Here is a 17,602-nt window from a genome sequence, read left to right as displayed (position 1 = left end):
CGTTGCGACGGGTTTGCGTCTTAGATGCGTCTAGCATTGCATTCTTAATTCACGGATGTCAGATGTCAACTTTGATAGTTAAGTGACGCTTGGATTTGTTTGATGTTGTGTCTTGTGGATTTTCGTGGATATTTGTAAATAGCCTTGCTTTGCTATTGGTGTACCAATTCAATGTTTGCTGAGGAACGCTAGCGTTAAACTCGACACAAAATAAGTGTAAAGTGAAGGCTTCTATTTGGTGTTGTGGGCTCTTGATTGGGTTAGAGTTCTAACCAGCTACGCATTCAGGGGTTGTGTACGGTCTCGGAGAAATTAACGATGATGATGCATCGCAGAGGTGGTAAAAGGATCCGAATGGATGACCCACCACCTGATTACGAAGATGAGAGGTAAGTGGCCTCCACGGAGATTAGCTTAGGAACTGTGTTAATATTTCCGACTTAACCTAGTCTCCCCAGAGTGAAAGTGCGCCAAAAAATTGCACGTCTTACTAGAATATTAACCCTTCCGCTGGGAAAACTTCCTTACAATATTTTAGTCAAAAGAAAGGTAATTTAATGTAGCTATAGGAAGTAAGTTTTTAGAGTGGGTGTGGTGAAATTATTTTCGAAAGAATTGGTTGAAAGGAGTAAGGAACGGAGAGAGGAATGTAATGAGAGCAAGCAGGTAAAGTAGAGTGAATTGAGGACATGAGTAAATGCGAATAAAAGTAATGAAAGTCCTTTTTTCGTTCATGGATAAAGCATTACTGCCGGGGAATTATATATCCGAGAAACCCGCAAGTAGATCTAGCACAAAACCTGGGGCTACTGCCCTTTTGTTAGAACATTTATTTCATTCTTCGAGCCATTTGGTCATTGTTTGCTTTCTTTTCGTATTTTCGTTGAATGCAATTATTATGAAAGCAGAAATATCTATAATATTGTTATGTTTTCTTTACATACTGTCCACTTGGATACTGAGACTTCTCTACTCGGACTCATTTACGTTAAAATCTGGACCTTCCCCAGCCCCCTTTACTTGAAAGCCTGAGACTTCTGTAATCGGAACCGCACATGCAATTAATAACACCCGTTCTAATTACACACACTACACAGAAGCGTTCTTTAACGGAAACGTTTGTTTCACACTTAATTATACAACATTATTTTACAATTAACTACAGGACAGCTGATACAATTCGAGACGTATTTATAACCGACGCATGATCTAATTCAAGAACTAGGCTGACTCCGTGGGTGGACCTCCAGCCTTTTATACCCCGCGAAACATTACAAAAAGGCATGCGAAAACTTTGCTAGAAAACTTCTTTGCTCTTTTACAGGGTTTCCTTATTGACGTTAGAGTCATCTATTATCATTTATCCTAACTAAATATTCACCATACCAGTATGCAATTGGTGCTCTGGGTAATTGTCATTACTACGATTTAAGGGGGTCATCCCGTGTGTCGGATCAGTGGAATCGATTTTTTTTGGCTTCAATTGTGTCTAGATAGTGTTGAATATATGGGCAAAGTAATTTTTTGGTCTTTGGAGTCTTTCGGAAATTATAGTGTTAAACATTTAATAAGTCACATGCCAGATCTACGGCGATCGCCGTAATCAAGCGTGCATTTATCGGTCCGCATGCCGTTCGAATGACTTCACTAAAAGGACAAGAATTGAAGCCAAGGCTATACATGAGAAGAAACCTAAGGTTTATGGACTAGGCATAGCAGATTAATGACCAGTTTTTGTTTTATGGCTAAAATTCACATTTTACTTTTAAATTGGGGTTTTCTCGAAACAGCATGTTGAAAATCTGCTGCCATCATAACCCAAAATCTACCCAATCAAATTCTTTGAAATTCTCAGGACTTATTCAGAACATATTTCTACGGCCCGCAAACTAGGATAATTGCGATTCATTCAGTACTTTGTTTTTTATTCATTAAAGAAGCCTTTAAAAAACACAAAAATTCCCAAAAAAAGTTTAACATGGCACCAAAAATTTTGCTTTTAATATTTTTTAATAATCCTAGTTTGCGGACTGTAGTTAAGTCTGCACGTTAAAATGCCGTTTACTTTTTTTCTTTAAAATGATCTCAGTGCCCTGTAGCGTGGCAGCAGAAAGACACTTTTTTTTGGAGATGGGTGTATAAATTGCTCTGTATTTCAATAATGAATTACGCTATTGGGCTGAAAAAATTACTACGTATGCTGAAGATATTAATAAATATATGGTGAAAAATTCGTATTTGTATCTTCATCCACTTCATCACAAAAAATTTCTAAAAAAGCGAAAAAAACGGCCTTCACACGAGATGACCCCCTTAAATTGATGTCGCACATATTTTTCGCAAAGTGGTTTTCGTTACACTACCCAGTGCCTAAATTTGTTCTTCCCTAACAAGGGTCGCCGCTATCTGCCTTGTGTCCTCAATCGTGCTCCTCTTTCCAGGTGTTCCAATTTCATTTTTGCCCACTTCGTATAATTTTATAAAGCCATGATTAAACTCCTCAACTTCCTAACATGATTCTTCCAATTTAGACGACTTTCATGTTTCTCCGAAGGAGTCGACAGAACTGGTTCATACATCAAATCTTTCTTGTCTCCTATTATTTGGATGGCGCAATTTCTCTTTACTGCTAATTGATGGCGGCTTTGCTTCAACCATAAAATCTCGTTTCTCGTTTCCAATCTCAGATATCAACACATTTCTTCGAAGTCGTACATTCAACCTTTTTGTAAAATCATGTTGTTCACATAACCTACCAAGATTGGATCCTAAACATCTGGCCCAATAGAACTGCCGTTTGCCTCCTGCTATAGATTCGATGACATCCTAATTCTAACTGTTTACTCCTTCATAACATCCTAAAATGATGTGTCCATCCGCGTAACACAACGACCAACAATTGTACGACTCCAAGACCCTCATTTTCCGAAACGTTTAACACGTATCTAGCCACTTGCAGAAGATTTTGCCGTCATGGCGCATAAACCTTAGCTATCCAACTTTCAAGAGTTAATTCACCCCTCTTTCGTCTTTGGTTCTGCTCCTCCAAATTAATTGTTTACTTTTATCACTTTTCCAGAGCCTTGCTATGTTTGTTCGAAAGTCAGCTTACTCCGCTGTAGTACTCAAACGATGAACACGATCACTCGTGTATTCTCCTTACTTTTCAATTTCATTTATCCATACGTTTTGATACCTTCCACTTTTTGCGATGCTTCTTATAATTCCGTGTTACTTTCCTTCTTCTATTCCAATTATAAGACTCGCTTTTAAAAATGCTCATAAGTTTTATTAATTTTATAACTTTGCTTGCTTTCAACTCACTAAGCGCAAGACTCCTTGCCGTCCAGCATATGTCCGTTGTTTCCTCTGTCCCCTCTTTATATTTTCCGTCTGCCGACTTATCACTTCCTTAATAGTCACCTACTCTGAGTTTGCACTGTAGGTTGTAATTATGCTTACCCTGCTTAACAATTTGTTCTTCTTTTTTCGTACCTTCTCGCATGGCCTCCCCTTGCCATTTTCCACCTTCACGTATGACTCCTCTCCATGGTAGATTGCTTCTCGGTAGTTTCGCTCACTTCTTGCCTTACCACTTCTTGGGATTTCTCAATATCCTGACTGGTACTCCTCCTGCCACTTTTCAGCTTTCAGCTTTTCGGATGCTCCCCTCCATCGACTTTGTAATCCCACTGTCGTCCTAATGCCGCATTACTTCTTTATTTTCTTGATACATCGCCTTTTTATCCTGCTACTCTACAGTTCCCTCTTGGTTCTCCATAACTTCCTTTAGACCGTCCTCCAAACACTTCATACCTTCTGTTCGCTATTCTGCTACTTCTACAATGCTTTATTTTCGTTTATAAGTTATCTCCAACTTTTTTTTAAACTCTTTTAAGTGGCGTGTTATATACTTAAGATTTGCTATAGCATTTTCCTATCATTTTGCCATTTCTTCTTGGCGTCCTATCATCATCCATTTCATAAATTTTGCTTTTTTTTCGGTTTGTTGTCTTGTCATCTCTTCCATAAATTTTGCCTGCCTTTCGTCTTGCCGTCTCTCGAATGCTCTTCAGCTTGGTTCCATCGTTTTGCAATTTCTTCCCATCCTCTTTGATCAAGCTTGCAGTAAGACTGCCAAATCGTTGTCAATACGGACTTTCCGTTGCTCCATACCACTAAGCAAATTTCGCGCACTGTACAATTTGTGAAGTGCTTTTTCCACTTTTCATCTCTCACAGAATCATGAAAAGGCTTAAGATCACCAAATTTTCCTGATATGGTGTATGGTAGCGACACTTTTACTTCTTTCACGTAATGCTCCAATGCATCGCGCTAATGCCCCATCGCAGTTCACAACAGAGCTTTGAATTCCTTTCGTTTACGATACGTCTCCATGTTTACGCACTCAACCAGGTTCTGTAATGTTTTTTTTGGAATGTAACTGACAATTTTGTCCGCATTGGAGATTTACCCAACTTACTTCCAGAAGCGTCTAGGTGTTGCACGGCCATTCATTCCAGTCACTCTTTCTGCTTTCTTCCACGGGCTGGGCTCTAAGTTGAAAAGATGCCTTAAATGCTCGAGTATATTTTTTCGGTATGAGTGTGTATATGGTTGAATCTGTTGCACGTACGAATGATTCCGAAATATAAAATATACATAACTGAGTATCAACCTTCAAATTCTGTTGTGAATTTCCAGACTGGTACCGAGACATGTACATGTATATTTCATTATTAATTAGTCTGGTCGGACCAAATATTAATAACTCAACTCTAATTTGTTGGAAGACTTTATTGGCATAGGTACACCAGGCATGAGTGAGCAGTGATAATCTGAATCTACAAAATATCTCTGGCCAACGGTTAATTGTAAAATCGATTGTTAGTCTTTTGATACGGGGACGTTGAAGGTAGGCTTTGCATCCACAATGATGAGTAACGTAAGTGGTAAAAGGAGCACTTCACAACGATATTCAATCAAAGAAGTTCCACTTGCCGTGCATGAAATAACTCATCATTATCATCATCAACGGCGCAACAACCGGTATCCGGTCTAGGCCTGCCTTTATAAGGAACTCCAGACATCCCGGTATTGTGCCGAGGTCCACCAATTCGATATCCCCAAAAGCTGTCTGGCGTCCTGACCTACGCCATCGCTCCATATTAGGCAGGGTCTGCCTCGTCTTCTTTTTCTACCATAGATATTCTTTGAAAACTTAAAAATCATTAATGATTAATCGGGTCGACAAAATGACAAAAAATGCAAAATCGTTGGATTCCTGCCTGAGATACCTCGATCGAAAGGGGAGGCGGCCAGCATTTCGGAAATTCAAGTATTTTCGCGCTATGATGTCCGAAACGCGAAATATTGCTAAAAATCGGGCGCCAGGAAGGCTGGCTGAAACCCAAGAAAATTGAAAATTTCGTTCATTAATTAATGTACACGGAGTGCCATAATTGGGCGGATATTTACGTTTTCCTTGCATCCACAAAGATGGTAGTCCAAATACTCTCCATCAAAGTAAATGCTAGAGAAGTTAGAAATTCAAAATGGAGTCCGTCAATGGTATCCAATTATCGATAAAATTCCTTCTTTTCTTATCTAAGTCATGAAGGAATTTAAGGGATCATTTTGTAAACTTTTGTGCTGATAACACATTTGTTTCTCTCGAGTCATGCACATCAGCCAAATGACCCTGAATCTGGGAAAAGTACAGTGACACTTCTGTCCTTAGCGTTTGGCGTACCAGCGCATGTTTCAGGCCTAAAATCATTGTTTGATGCATGTAGAACTTTAGAATATCGTAATTACAAGCGGAAACCTTTCTGACAAAAGGCAGATTTCACTTTGGAAGAACGACTGATATTTTCACTTTTTGATAGTCCAGTCCATCGGGTAACCTGTAGTTAGGCGTTATTATTTATTAAAATCTCTGTTTCTGTGAATTTTGGTAGACTTTAACCCGGGACTTTCCATGCATATGTGAGGCAGATTTTTCTTTATACGCAACAATGTGGAATGTCAAATGAGAGGTCTCAGGTTCAAAGAGAGAGGATAGAGAATAAATGGATGAACCCAAAAGTGGAGCAAGATGCATCTTTTTTAGCTGCATCAATGATCATCATGATATTGGAAACAAAACTGGAAAAATTCTTAGAAATTTTATCAGATTGTTAACAAACTCCTCGCGATTTTTGTCATTTTAATTTTTTGCATTAAATGATAAATTGGCCTTAATCACGTCGATCTGCTTACAACTATTGAGGAACTTGCCTTGAGCGTATATACAGCGGTTTTCAATCACTTACGGGAGATTGGAAATACCAATTTGCTGGTTAAATCGATGTCACATGAATTGAACGAAAATAAAAATAAGCTGGATACTGGAAGCTGGGCGTTTCGGATATAAAGGTTTTGTGTTCAGAAACTGGCTATGCATGATTACCAATGGATCCCGCAGATATCGGAACAGGCCTAGATTTCATATAGATGAACCCCTGTGATTTTTCGAGTTTTTCGATTGAATAGGTTCTTTGAACGAGACCTGTATCATTTTGAGGGGCACATATTTGCGTCCTCCCTCCAACATTTTCCACTCAATTTCAGAGAGTCATGTATGGGGAGCCCCCCTTCAAACTCAACACAAAATTGCGCCACTCGCTGCATACTACTGTGATCAAAAAGTAAGGTGAAATTTTCATTTAAAACGACCAGGCATTAGAAAGTCAAGCAAATTTTCTTTCCTTAGTTGGTAGGACTGTCTATAACTTTTGCCAGGCGTTTGTTTGTCAAAAGGTTTAATTATCTCCGAGTTACAAATGGTTTTGTAAACCACCAAAAGTACATTTTTCGATTTTTACAATGGGTGATTTTATTGAGCAAAAAACTTGCATCAAATTTTGTTTGCGGAACGAATATTCTTGTGCGGACACGTTGAAAATGTTGCGGAAGGCCTTTGGTGATCAAACTATGGTACAAAAAATGTTTATAAGTGGGACAACGAGTTAAAAGTGGGCCGAGAATGCGTTTAAGACGAACCGTGCTCTTTACGACCATCAACGTTTACCGACGAGAGCCACGTCCAAAATATCAAAGATTTGGTGCTTGAAAATCATCGATTGACAATTAGAGACCTCGTTGATAGTGTTGGTATATCATTTGGCTCAGCCCAAACTAATGTGAAGGATGTTTTGTGTCTCAAACGCGTCAAGTCTGGATTGGTGCCGAAATTGCTCAATTTTTTAGATTTTTTTAAAGTTTTGTTTGCAAAACAAAACCTTATTAAAATCTGTCCGTCTGTCTCTGTCTGTCACATGCACTTTTCTCAGAAACGGCTGTAGCGATTGACACGAAATTTGGTGAGAATATGGGAACTGTGAACCCCCAGACATGCAGTGACATCCTTCTACGTTGAGGGAGGGGGGTCCCTATACATGTAAAAGGGGGGTGTACAATTTTTTTTCACGAAGTCGGTCTTAGTTTTGAGATTTGTTAGAAAGGCGGGGAGTGGGAGGAGTGAAAAGTGATGATTTCTTTAACGGGCCCATTCTCAGAAACTACCCAACCGAAAAATCTGAAAAATTCATGAATCTCCTCCATATGGTGCCCAGGCCTCAAAATAATCCCCAAATCGATATCTGTTCAAATTAAGTTAATAATATTAATATTTTTGGGGGATTGAGTAAAACACCCCTTAAGTTTATCCCAGAGTTATAAAAGTATAAAAGTAGTAGTATACAATATATCATAATATGCAGCATATTATCCCCAAGTTTGATCAAAATCATACTATTAGCAACAAAGTTACAATGGCTCAAAGTGTCTTTCGCGACTTGGTTTGCATTGGTTCTTCGCGATTTTTTTACCAAAAATTCGACTCACATCGTATTCGCCTGATTTGCTTCCGTGCGACTTCTGGCTATTCAGCAAACTCAAAAGGCCAATGCGGGGATGCCGTTTTGACACAATTGAGGAGATAAAAACCGAATCGAAAAAGGTCTTGTAGGCTATACCGAAAAAAGACTATTCTTACTGTTTCCAGGACTGGAAAAGCGTTGGCAAAAGTGCGTTTTATCGGACGGGAATTACTTTGAAGGGGATGAAATTAATTTGGAAGAATAGATAAAGAATCTACATTTTATAAACAAATTTACCTTACTTTTTGATCACAGTAGTATAAAGAGAGAAGGATATCCGGATGGCTCAAGTAGTTAGAGCGCTGGGCTGTCGTAGCGGAAGGTCGCGGTTCAAATCTCACTGGTGGCAGTGGGATTTGTGTCGTGATTTGAAGTCGGATACCAGTCGACTCAGCTGTGAATGAGTACTCGAGTCAAATCAGGGTAATAATCTCGGTCGAGCGCAATGCCGACCACATTGCCTCCTACAATGTACTGTAGTGTACCGTTACGGCCTTGAATGAAGTGCTCTAACACACTTCAAGGCCTGATCCAATATGGATTGTTGTGCCAACGAGACGCACAGACCACATGTTCTCAGCAAACTTCGTGACAATCGGTTCGGCTGTTTTTTTTTAAAGGTTTTGTATCACACAAAACCTTAAAACGTCGTTTTATAGTTTCATCTTCTCTGACTTTCCGTAACAATAAGACTTGTTTCTTGATCGCATTATGGCATTTGATGATTGACTTGCAGAACAGGTCCCTTATAGATTCCACAACAAATCTTAATTTGTCAGGCAAAATCTCATCACACCTCAACAACAATCTTTCCGTACTTTTGGACGATATTACTGATTCTCGTGTTCGGGCACTCCTCCAAAAGTTCAGCCAGATTACTACCGAATGTAGTCTCTCTAAACCAGTGAAGCACAATGTGCAGCACCACATTAACACTACTGGTTTCCCTATCTTCTTAAAGGCGCGTCCTCTACCACCTCAGAAGCTGGCTATTGCACGGAAAGAATTCGAGCAACTTATCCAACAGGGTATCTGCAGATCTTCAGACAGCTGTTAGTCTTTCCCACTCCATATGGTCCCTATGCCCAACGGCGAATGGCGCCCCTGTGGGGATTATAGAAGGCTAAACGCACAGACTGTTCCTGATTGATATTCCATTCCATTCACCCACGACTCTGCACATCATCTCGCAAATTGCTGCATTTTTTTGACTTTGAATTTAACCAAGGCGTATCACCAAATCCCTGTAGCTCCAGAAGACATTCCAAAGATGGCAATATGTTCACCCTCTGGACTCTTCGAGTTCACGCGGATGACTTTCGGGCTGTGAAATGTGGCGCAAACTTTTCAAAAGTTCATTCACTCGGTCCTGCGAAACCTCGACTTCTGTTTCGAGTATTTGGACGATGTTTCGGTCGCTTCTCCCTCAGAGTCTGAGCATTTAGCCCATCTCGAGTGCATTTTTTAACATCTTGAGGCCGGTTTAATTCTAAACGTTGATAAATGCAAGTTTCTCCAGGTGAGATTCCTCGGCTACTTCATTTCCCCTGACGGAATACAGCCCAACTCAGACAACGTGCAAGCGATCACAAGCTTCCCGCATCCGAAAACTGTGAAGGAGTTGAGGAGGTTCTGCTAAACTTCTATCATCGTTTCCTTCCCAAGGCCGCTCAACACCAGTCCGTTTTGAACGCATACTTGTCTGGCCCCAAAACAAAAAAAACACGAGAGATTGTGTGGTCTGAAGAGGCTGTCCGCGCGTTTGACTAACCCCGACAACAACTGGCTGATGCTACACTCTTGGCATTTCCTCGACAAGATGCACCTCTAGCCGTTTTTGTTGATGCCTCTGACTTCGCAGTAGGTGCTGCTGTTCACCAAAAAGGTGAATCAAGTCTTGCCGCCGTTGAGCTTTTTCTCTAAACAGTTCAACCCCGCTCAACGCAACTATAGCACCTACGATCGAGAACTGCTCGCCGTGTACTTGAGCATTAAATACTTCCGTTTCTCCCTAGAAGGCAGGCCGGTCATAATGTTCACGGACCTTAAGCCTCTCACGTATGCTTTAAAACAAAAGCCCGACAAAACGTCCCATCGTCAGCTTCGACACCTGAGCTTTATAAGCCAGTTCACGTCCGACATACAGCACGTGTCTGGCAAGGACAACATAGATGCTGACGCTTTGTCACGTGTCTCCGAGGTAAACATCCCCGCCTCACTCGACTTCTCGGCTATCGCCAAGGCGCAGGAGGATGACGCAGTGCTTCAGAGCCTTAAATCCAACCCCAAATAGAAATTTCGGGAGTTGCCCCCTCTCTCTGCTGCGGGTACTCTGAAAAGGGACCACGGCCATACATTCCGGCCACCTTTCGCAAGGAAGTGTTCTACGCAGTTCACGACTTAGTGCATCCAGGCATCAGGACGACAAATAGGCTAGTCACTGAGGAATACTTCTCGCCGTCCATGAACAAGGACGTTAACTCCTGGGCCAGGGAGTTTATCGCATGCCAGAAGTGTAAGGCCACCAGGCATGTAAGAAAAGAAGTGGGTTCATTCCCACGCACTACCAAGCGATTCCACAGAATACTTGGCCTCCGAACAATCCGCCGAGAGGAAGGAGCTGGTATACGGGGAGAACCCAAGGCTCCCAATTGACCCGGTTTTCGACAAGAGATCGGGTCCATACGAAGGCCCGTATCGTGTTCTCGATCGGGGAGAACATTTCTTCCAGCTCGAGATCGGGGGACGTAGGGTTCGCTTCGCCGAATGATGGGAAACGCAGTTTCCGATTCAGTCGCTGAAACCCCTAGGTTTCATCTGGGGGCGGAGTGATGTGGCGCAGCAGGGTTTGCAAAATTCGAAATTTATTTCGAATGTTGTTAATTTAACTGACAGTTGCCACCACCTGTGTTCTCCGTGGCGTAGTAGACCTTGCCAAATGAGGTGAAAAATTGTGTAAATAATTGAAATTAGTTGTCAGCGTTCGACCAAACTGGTCGCATGAAGACTTAAGAATTTACTCGTCATTCACAGAAAGGAGAAGAACTCCTCATAGTATTCTTTAATTTTAAGTATTCAGTTGAATTCAAGTTTTCATTAAACTGTCATTGTACTGTGGATGTTTTCTGTAATATTAAATTAGAGTGATAAGCAACTAAAGTTTCGATAAGAATATAAGATAACAGTACAATATTATCCCATGCAAAGAATAGGGAATAATGATTTTTGCAAGCGAGCATTATTTCACTTAGATGTTGCTTCGTTTTATGTAATAAAACTTTGCCTATCACATACAAAATCGAAGCGGTTTGCAATCGATAGTCGATATCAGCATTCGATAGTCGCCTCGCCAACTAGGAAATATTACATGGAACCAGGCCATACCAACATCACCCAGCAGCCGACATTCATTCCAAACCGTAACATTACAAATCAATTACTTAAAGTCAAGAATCTCCATCCCCCTATTCACATGCCTCCGAAATCATTTTTTAGTCTAAAGCCAACCCAAAACCGGCTCAAAAGCCACGCGGATTTAGCCGAAAGCCAACCTGAATTCAGTCAAAAGCAAGTCCAAAGCCAGCGCAATACTCTTCTTCGGCATCGACAACTGCCGCGCAACTTCTACTACGAAGAGCGATGTTGTAATGGTTGGATCGCGCTAATGTGATATTACGCTTTAAGTTAATATCACTATTGTAATATTATATACAGAGTTACTCATCTTTAGTCGTCAGTAGCAGTGCGACACCGGATTCGCATCTGCCACTTCCTTAGTCCAGAATGATGAGCGTATATCGTGGGAAGAAGTAAATGCACTGAGGAAGGGAGTAAGTCGCTCCTGAAACCCATGTATCTACACAACAATCAATTCATTAAAGTAGGAGAGCTACTGGCCTTATTGTAGTTCAAAATTTTCTGCTTCGCATAAGTTGACTGCACTCTTAGACATCGTATGCACATATATAGAATGTCGGTAATGTGTGAATAGTCTGACTTACTTAAAACCACGAACTTTTTGGAACTATTCAGAATTCAAATACACTTCATACTTGAAGCGCCGAGCTTCCGGCTCCCGACTTGTTTAATATTGTTGCATACAAACCGATTTGTTGAAACAACACTAAATGCGGAGCTCTGTTGTAAAAATGCAAAAAATTTAAAAAAACGGAAACAAGCTTTTCGATTGTCTCTCACGTAAACCCAAGCATGTCTTCGTTTTAGGAATGATGGGGTCCTAAGTCCGCATCAACTTAACGCAGGACCGGACCAAATGGGAAGCAACTTACTCCCTCTTTCTTGGTCCACGGACCCCTCGCTTAGGGCTTGCACCCAAACTTCTCAAAAAAGTGAAGCGATGGCGGCTTTACGGTTTCTTACCAGGGCAGAGGCAAATCGTCAGACGCTGCTTTCCAAGCATGTCTACCAAGTTGCTTATGTTCATCCTTACATTCCAAAAACTAGTGCTTACCAACTTTGGCTTAGAAAACGTTCCCAGTGTAAGTAGATCTTGAGATTAAGGCCCTGTTCTTCCACAAATGCCAGAAGTGGGTGAAAAGTGGAATGAGAAAGAATTTAAAGCTAAAGCACTGGCGTCATACCGAAATAACATGTACACTTTTGCAGAGATCACCATAATGAAAGCTTTTCGGATGGGATGGATACAGGTGAATCACCAAAACGAATGACCCGTCTTCGTGCGCGCGGTGGTGTTCGTGACAAGCCTCCAATCATCGACGATGACGAAGAGGATGAAGTTCCAGTGATAAGAAAGAAGAAAGCTGGCCGCAAGCCTGCTGTTGAGCGTCACCCTCGCGTCGAGAAAGAAAAGGACCACACCAAAGAACAAGAGCGTATTGATCGTGAACGTGACGTTACCACAGACGAATCAAGTCTTTATTTTATCGTTCGACATTCGAAATCAGCTATTGTGGTAATTTTTTATTGTTCGAAGAGCGTCAGCTCTGAGATTGATTATGTAATTATTATCATAGAGCATCGTTGACGATTGGATCGAAAGCTACAAAATTGACCGTGACAATGCCTTGATTGCCCTCATGCAATTTTTTATCAATGCCAGTGGGTGTAAGGGAAAAATTACTTCTGAAATGCAACAGACAATGGAACATACAGCTATTATTAGAAAAATGACGGAAGAATTTGACGAGGTTCAGTACAACTATAATATTATGTTATCATTTATATGAGGTTTGAAATACTTAACAGGAAAGTGGAGAATACCCATTAATTATGCCCGGCATCCAGTGGAAGAAATTTAAAATGAATTTCTGCGAATTTGTCCAAAGTTTGGTTAAACAGTGTCAATATTCGATAATTTATGATCAATTCTTGATGGATAATGTTATTTCATTGCTGACGGGTTTGTCAGATTCGCAAGTTCGTGCTTTTCGACATACTGCAACCTTGGCAGGTAATTAAACCAATTTCATCCTTTATGCATATTTGCAATGTATTAATTTTTTAGCCATGAAGTTGATGACTGCATTAGTCGATGTTGCCCTCCTTGTGTCTGTTAATTTTGATAATGCTGCCAGGCAATATGAAGCTGAACACGTTAAGGTATAAAAGCGAACTAGTTTTATTTTTTTTTTCAATAAATTGATTAAATCGTCAACTGTGGCCATTTTTAACATTTTCTAGAGTCGTGATAAGCGCGCGAATGATCGTTTAGAGTCGTTGATGGCTAAGAGAACTGAACTGGAAGAAAATATGGATGAAATAAAAAATATGTTGACATATATGTTTAAGTCTGTTTTCGTTCATCGTTATAGGTAGGCTTTGAAATTAATTTTGAGAATCCTAGCTGACTCTTTATCTCAAAGGGATACTCTGCCAGATATTCGTGCTATCTGTATGACAGAGATCGGTGTATGGATGCAGAGCTTCTCTCAAAACTTTTTGGATGATTCGTATCTCAAGTACATTGGCTGGACACTTCATGATAAAGTTGGTGAAGTGCGCTTGCGATGTCTACAAGCTCTATTACCACTTTATGCTTCAGAAGAATTCAAAGGAAAATTGGAGTTATTCACGTCGAAGTTTAAAGATCGTATCGTTGCTATGACCCTTGACAAGGAGTTTGAAGTTGCCGTACATGCAGTGAAGTTGGTAATAAGCATTTTAAAGTAAGTACTTGGTTTTGATTTCTATATACGCGATTTTTTGTATTTTAAAACTACCTGCAATTAATACGTTTTGTAATATACAAGGATTCATCCTGATATATTGACGGACAAGGACTGCGAAATTGTTTATGAATTAGTGTATTCGTCAAATCGAGGGGTTGCTCAGTCTGCGGCAGAATTCCTTAATGTTCGCTTATTCAACTTAACTGACGATATGGAAGTAGTAAAAACAAAACGGGGTAAAAAGCGATTGCCAAACACCCCACTCATACGGGATCTCGTACAATTTTTCATTGAGTCTGAGCTCCATGAACACGGAGCCTATTTGGTAGACTCCTTCATCGATAACAATCAAATGGTTAAAGACTGGGAGTGTATGACAGACTTATTGCTAGAGGAGCCTGGACCGAACGAAGAGCAACTAGATAATAAGCAGGAGTCAACTTTGATTGAAATTATGGTGAGTGCCATAAAGCAGTCTGCAACAGGCGAGGCACCAGTGGGCCGGGCGAGCAACCGCAAACTCACGCTCTCTGCGAAAGAATTAAAGCAAGTGCAAGATGATAAGACAAGACTAACAGAACACTTCATTGTGACGTTACCGCCCTTGTTAGAGAAGTATCAAGCTGATGCTGAAAAATTGACGAATTTGTTGTCCGTTCCGCAGTACTTTGATTTAGACATTTACACAACATCGCGCCAGGAATCCAATCTTCAAGCATTGCTCGACATGATGAGCAATATCATGTCGAAGCACACCGACCGAGAAGTCTTAGAGACCTGCGCAAAGACCTTAGAATATCTATGCATTGAGGGAAGTGCAATTTACACTCGGTGTGATGTTGCCCGATCGAATATGATTGATCAGTGCGTAAACAGATACAGAGAAGCAATTGACGAATGGAGAAATTTAATAGCTGGTGAAGAGTTGCCAAATGAGGATGACATCTATCAAATTATTATCTCTCTGAAAAATGTTTCTATTCTGTATTCTTGCCATAACTTGAATCCATGGAATCTTTTCGATTCAATTTATCAAGACATTGAGGAGTGTCAGTCACAATCAAATCCAGACAGGGGTTTACCACACGAAGCTCTGGTGTACTGTATAGAAGCCTGTTTCTTCTCGATCAATTGGGGACTATACCACATTGAGAACAATTGCGAAACCTCGTCATTGGAGCAGACATCATTAGAATTGCGGAATAATCTCCACAAGTATATAAATGCTTGCTGTGAACTTGTTAGACATGGGCCAACTGTTCAAATTCAAGAGGCTGTGAGTTTTTTATAAAATCTATTATAATCGTTTGTAATTCAGGAAAAATACATCCATTCTAGGCTTACATGTCCATTTGTGACTTGCTCATCATTTTCTCAGACCAGTTGGCAACAAATGAAAATGTGGGCGTTCAAAAACTCGAGTACCGACCATCAGTGGAACAGCAGCTGATATTGAATGATTTCGTTCAGCAAATTGTATTTGCACCCCAGCAAGAAGGTAAGAATTTACACAGGAACAATAGTTAAATATTTTTATTCATTCTGCTTTTAACTCTTTACTATTTTACATTGTATTATCAATTGAAGAGGGACATGATGAAACTAGAATTGAGGAGTTACACAAAAAGCGGAACTTCTTGGCAGCATATTGCAAACTAATTGTCTACAACATCATTCCAACCAAAGCTGCAGCAGAAATATTCAAACATTATCTAAGGGTTGGTATAATCATGCTGAATTTGGCTTTGTAATAGATGATTAAAATACTTTCACCTCTATTTAGTGTTACAACGAATATGGAGACATAATCAAAACAACCTTAGGAAAAGCGCGTGAAATCAACAAGATTAACTGCGCAATGACAATGTGCCTAAGTCTTGTTGGAGTTTTCAAAGAGCTCCAGGAAATGTCGGAGGATGAAGTTGTTTCAAAATCTTCGCAAGAGTTCCTGGATCTAAAAGAATTGGCCAAACGTTTTGCCTTATCATTTGGTTTAGATGCAATAAAGAACCGTGAAGCCATCATCGCACTGCATCGAGCGGGTATTCTATTCGCTGTTTCAGAAGTCCCAGATGATCCAGTAGCAGCTCCATCACGACTTCTATTTTTGGAAATTTTGAACGAATTCACAAATAAACTTCTAAGGCAGGACAAGAAGGTTGTTCTCAGCTTTTTGGATAGGCGAGTAGCACCGGGAATGCCATCAAGTCGTGGAGAAGAATGGCAGCCCTTGGTGACTTATAGGAATTCATTGCTTCATGGTGATTCCGATCAACCTCCAATTCCTGCAAAGAAGGCTTATGCTCGTAGAAGGCGGGACCATGGTTAGTATTAATCCAACGGTTTTTATTTTGAAGCGTACTAATCCATTGTTTTTCACAGACGACGAAGATGATGAAGAATATGATGATGATCATAACGATCCTGATTTCCGCGGGTAGGAGTAGAAAGTGAGACTATATCTTAAGATAAAATTGTATGCATAATGCAAGCAATGCTATACTATATTAATAAATGAAGTCCTATTGAATAGTACTGAGCCGTTTCAATGTTTTGAGTTTCTTGGAAACCTTTTGTTTCATATGGAAAGAGCATTACAGAGATGTGGAATATATTACTTTGTGAGCTCGACAAAGGTGAGATATCGGTGATATCGGGTAGTTTAGGATCTTCAAACGACCTCGTCCTTCAATTTTGGAGCAGCCTATAACTTGCAATTTCCAGTGTTTGTTATTTGCCCTCCACCTTTTTTCATTCCACCTAAGCCTAAGATTCTCTTCAGGACTCGACGCTCAAAAACATTGATATCTCTCCCCGGCCTCGTTCGTCGTCTACGTCTCACGCCGTAATACAGGAGCGACTGAATCAAAGTGTCAAATATTTTCAAATGCGTTTTTCTTTGCACATTATTTTTGTAGAATTGTCAGTAAGTGGTGGAACGTGTTGTTGGCAAGCGTGATCTGCCTGTTCGTTTCGTTGCGATTGTTGCGATTAATTACTGTATGTTCTTGCCGATTCATTTACCGTCGCATTTTGTCTGATTAGCGTCTTTCTAGTCTGTACCAGGGTCTTCTTCACACCCTTTTTAGATAGTATAGGCCACCATCATCATATATTATCCGCCTAGGCCACTGTCTGGAATAATATATGTGCCGAAGCATCTTGTTAGCTAGTTTTGTATTTGTATTTGAATGCAATATTATTATTATATGTATATCAGGCAATATTTAGCACAATAGTTAATAATTGATACTGTTCCCTGCCTATTTGAAGTCAACGAAAATTTGGTGGATATTAACATGATATTTACAGCATTTCTCCAGTATCAGTTTCACTAAGCATGCCTGACTTGAGAAAGGTTCCAGTGTTTCTCCTAATACCTTTACAGGAGGAAATCGGCTTTCGTTGTCGGCGTCGTGTAGATTATACGTCCCTATAAAATATAGTTCTGGGCTGAAATCCTGATGTAATTTTTACTTAAAACTGTAAGCGGATCTTGAATTATGTCTCTTAAAATTATCGCTTAATTTG

At 40.3% G+C, this 17,602-nt stretch overlaps 1 protein-coding gene across 1 annotated transcript; it reads left to right on the top strand.

Moving 5' to 3' along the window:
• Positions 1-94: 94 nt before the first annotated feature.
• Positions 95-16,606, top strand: LOC119649399 (cohesin subunit SA-1). The gene is made up of 12 exons (XM_038051524.1): positions 95-389; positions 12,549-12,855; positions 12,917-13,090; positions 13,149-13,353; positions 13,408-13,502; positions 13,584-13,714; positions 13,766-14,068; positions 14,153-15,347; positions 15,410-15,569; positions 15,659-15,789; positions 15,855-16,395; positions 16,454-16,606. The coding sequence occupies exons 1-12, from the start codon at positions 319-321 to the stop codon at positions 16,510-16,512; spliced, it is 3,372 nt and encodes a 1,123-aa protein (XP_037907452.1). The 5' UTR covers positions 95-318; the 3' UTR covers positions 16,513-16,606.
• Positions 16,607-17,602: the final 996 nt, after the last annotated feature.

Source organism: Hermetia illucens, chromosome 2, assembly GCF_905115235.1.
Source record: "Hermetia illucens chromosome 2, iHerIll2.2.curated.20191125, whole genome shotgun sequence".
NCBI classification, from domain to species: domain Eukaryota; kingdom Metazoa; phylum Arthropoda; class Insecta; order Diptera; family Stratiomyidae; genus Hermetia; species Hermetia illucens.
This window is presented reverse-complemented; position numbering and strand designations above follow the sequence as displayed.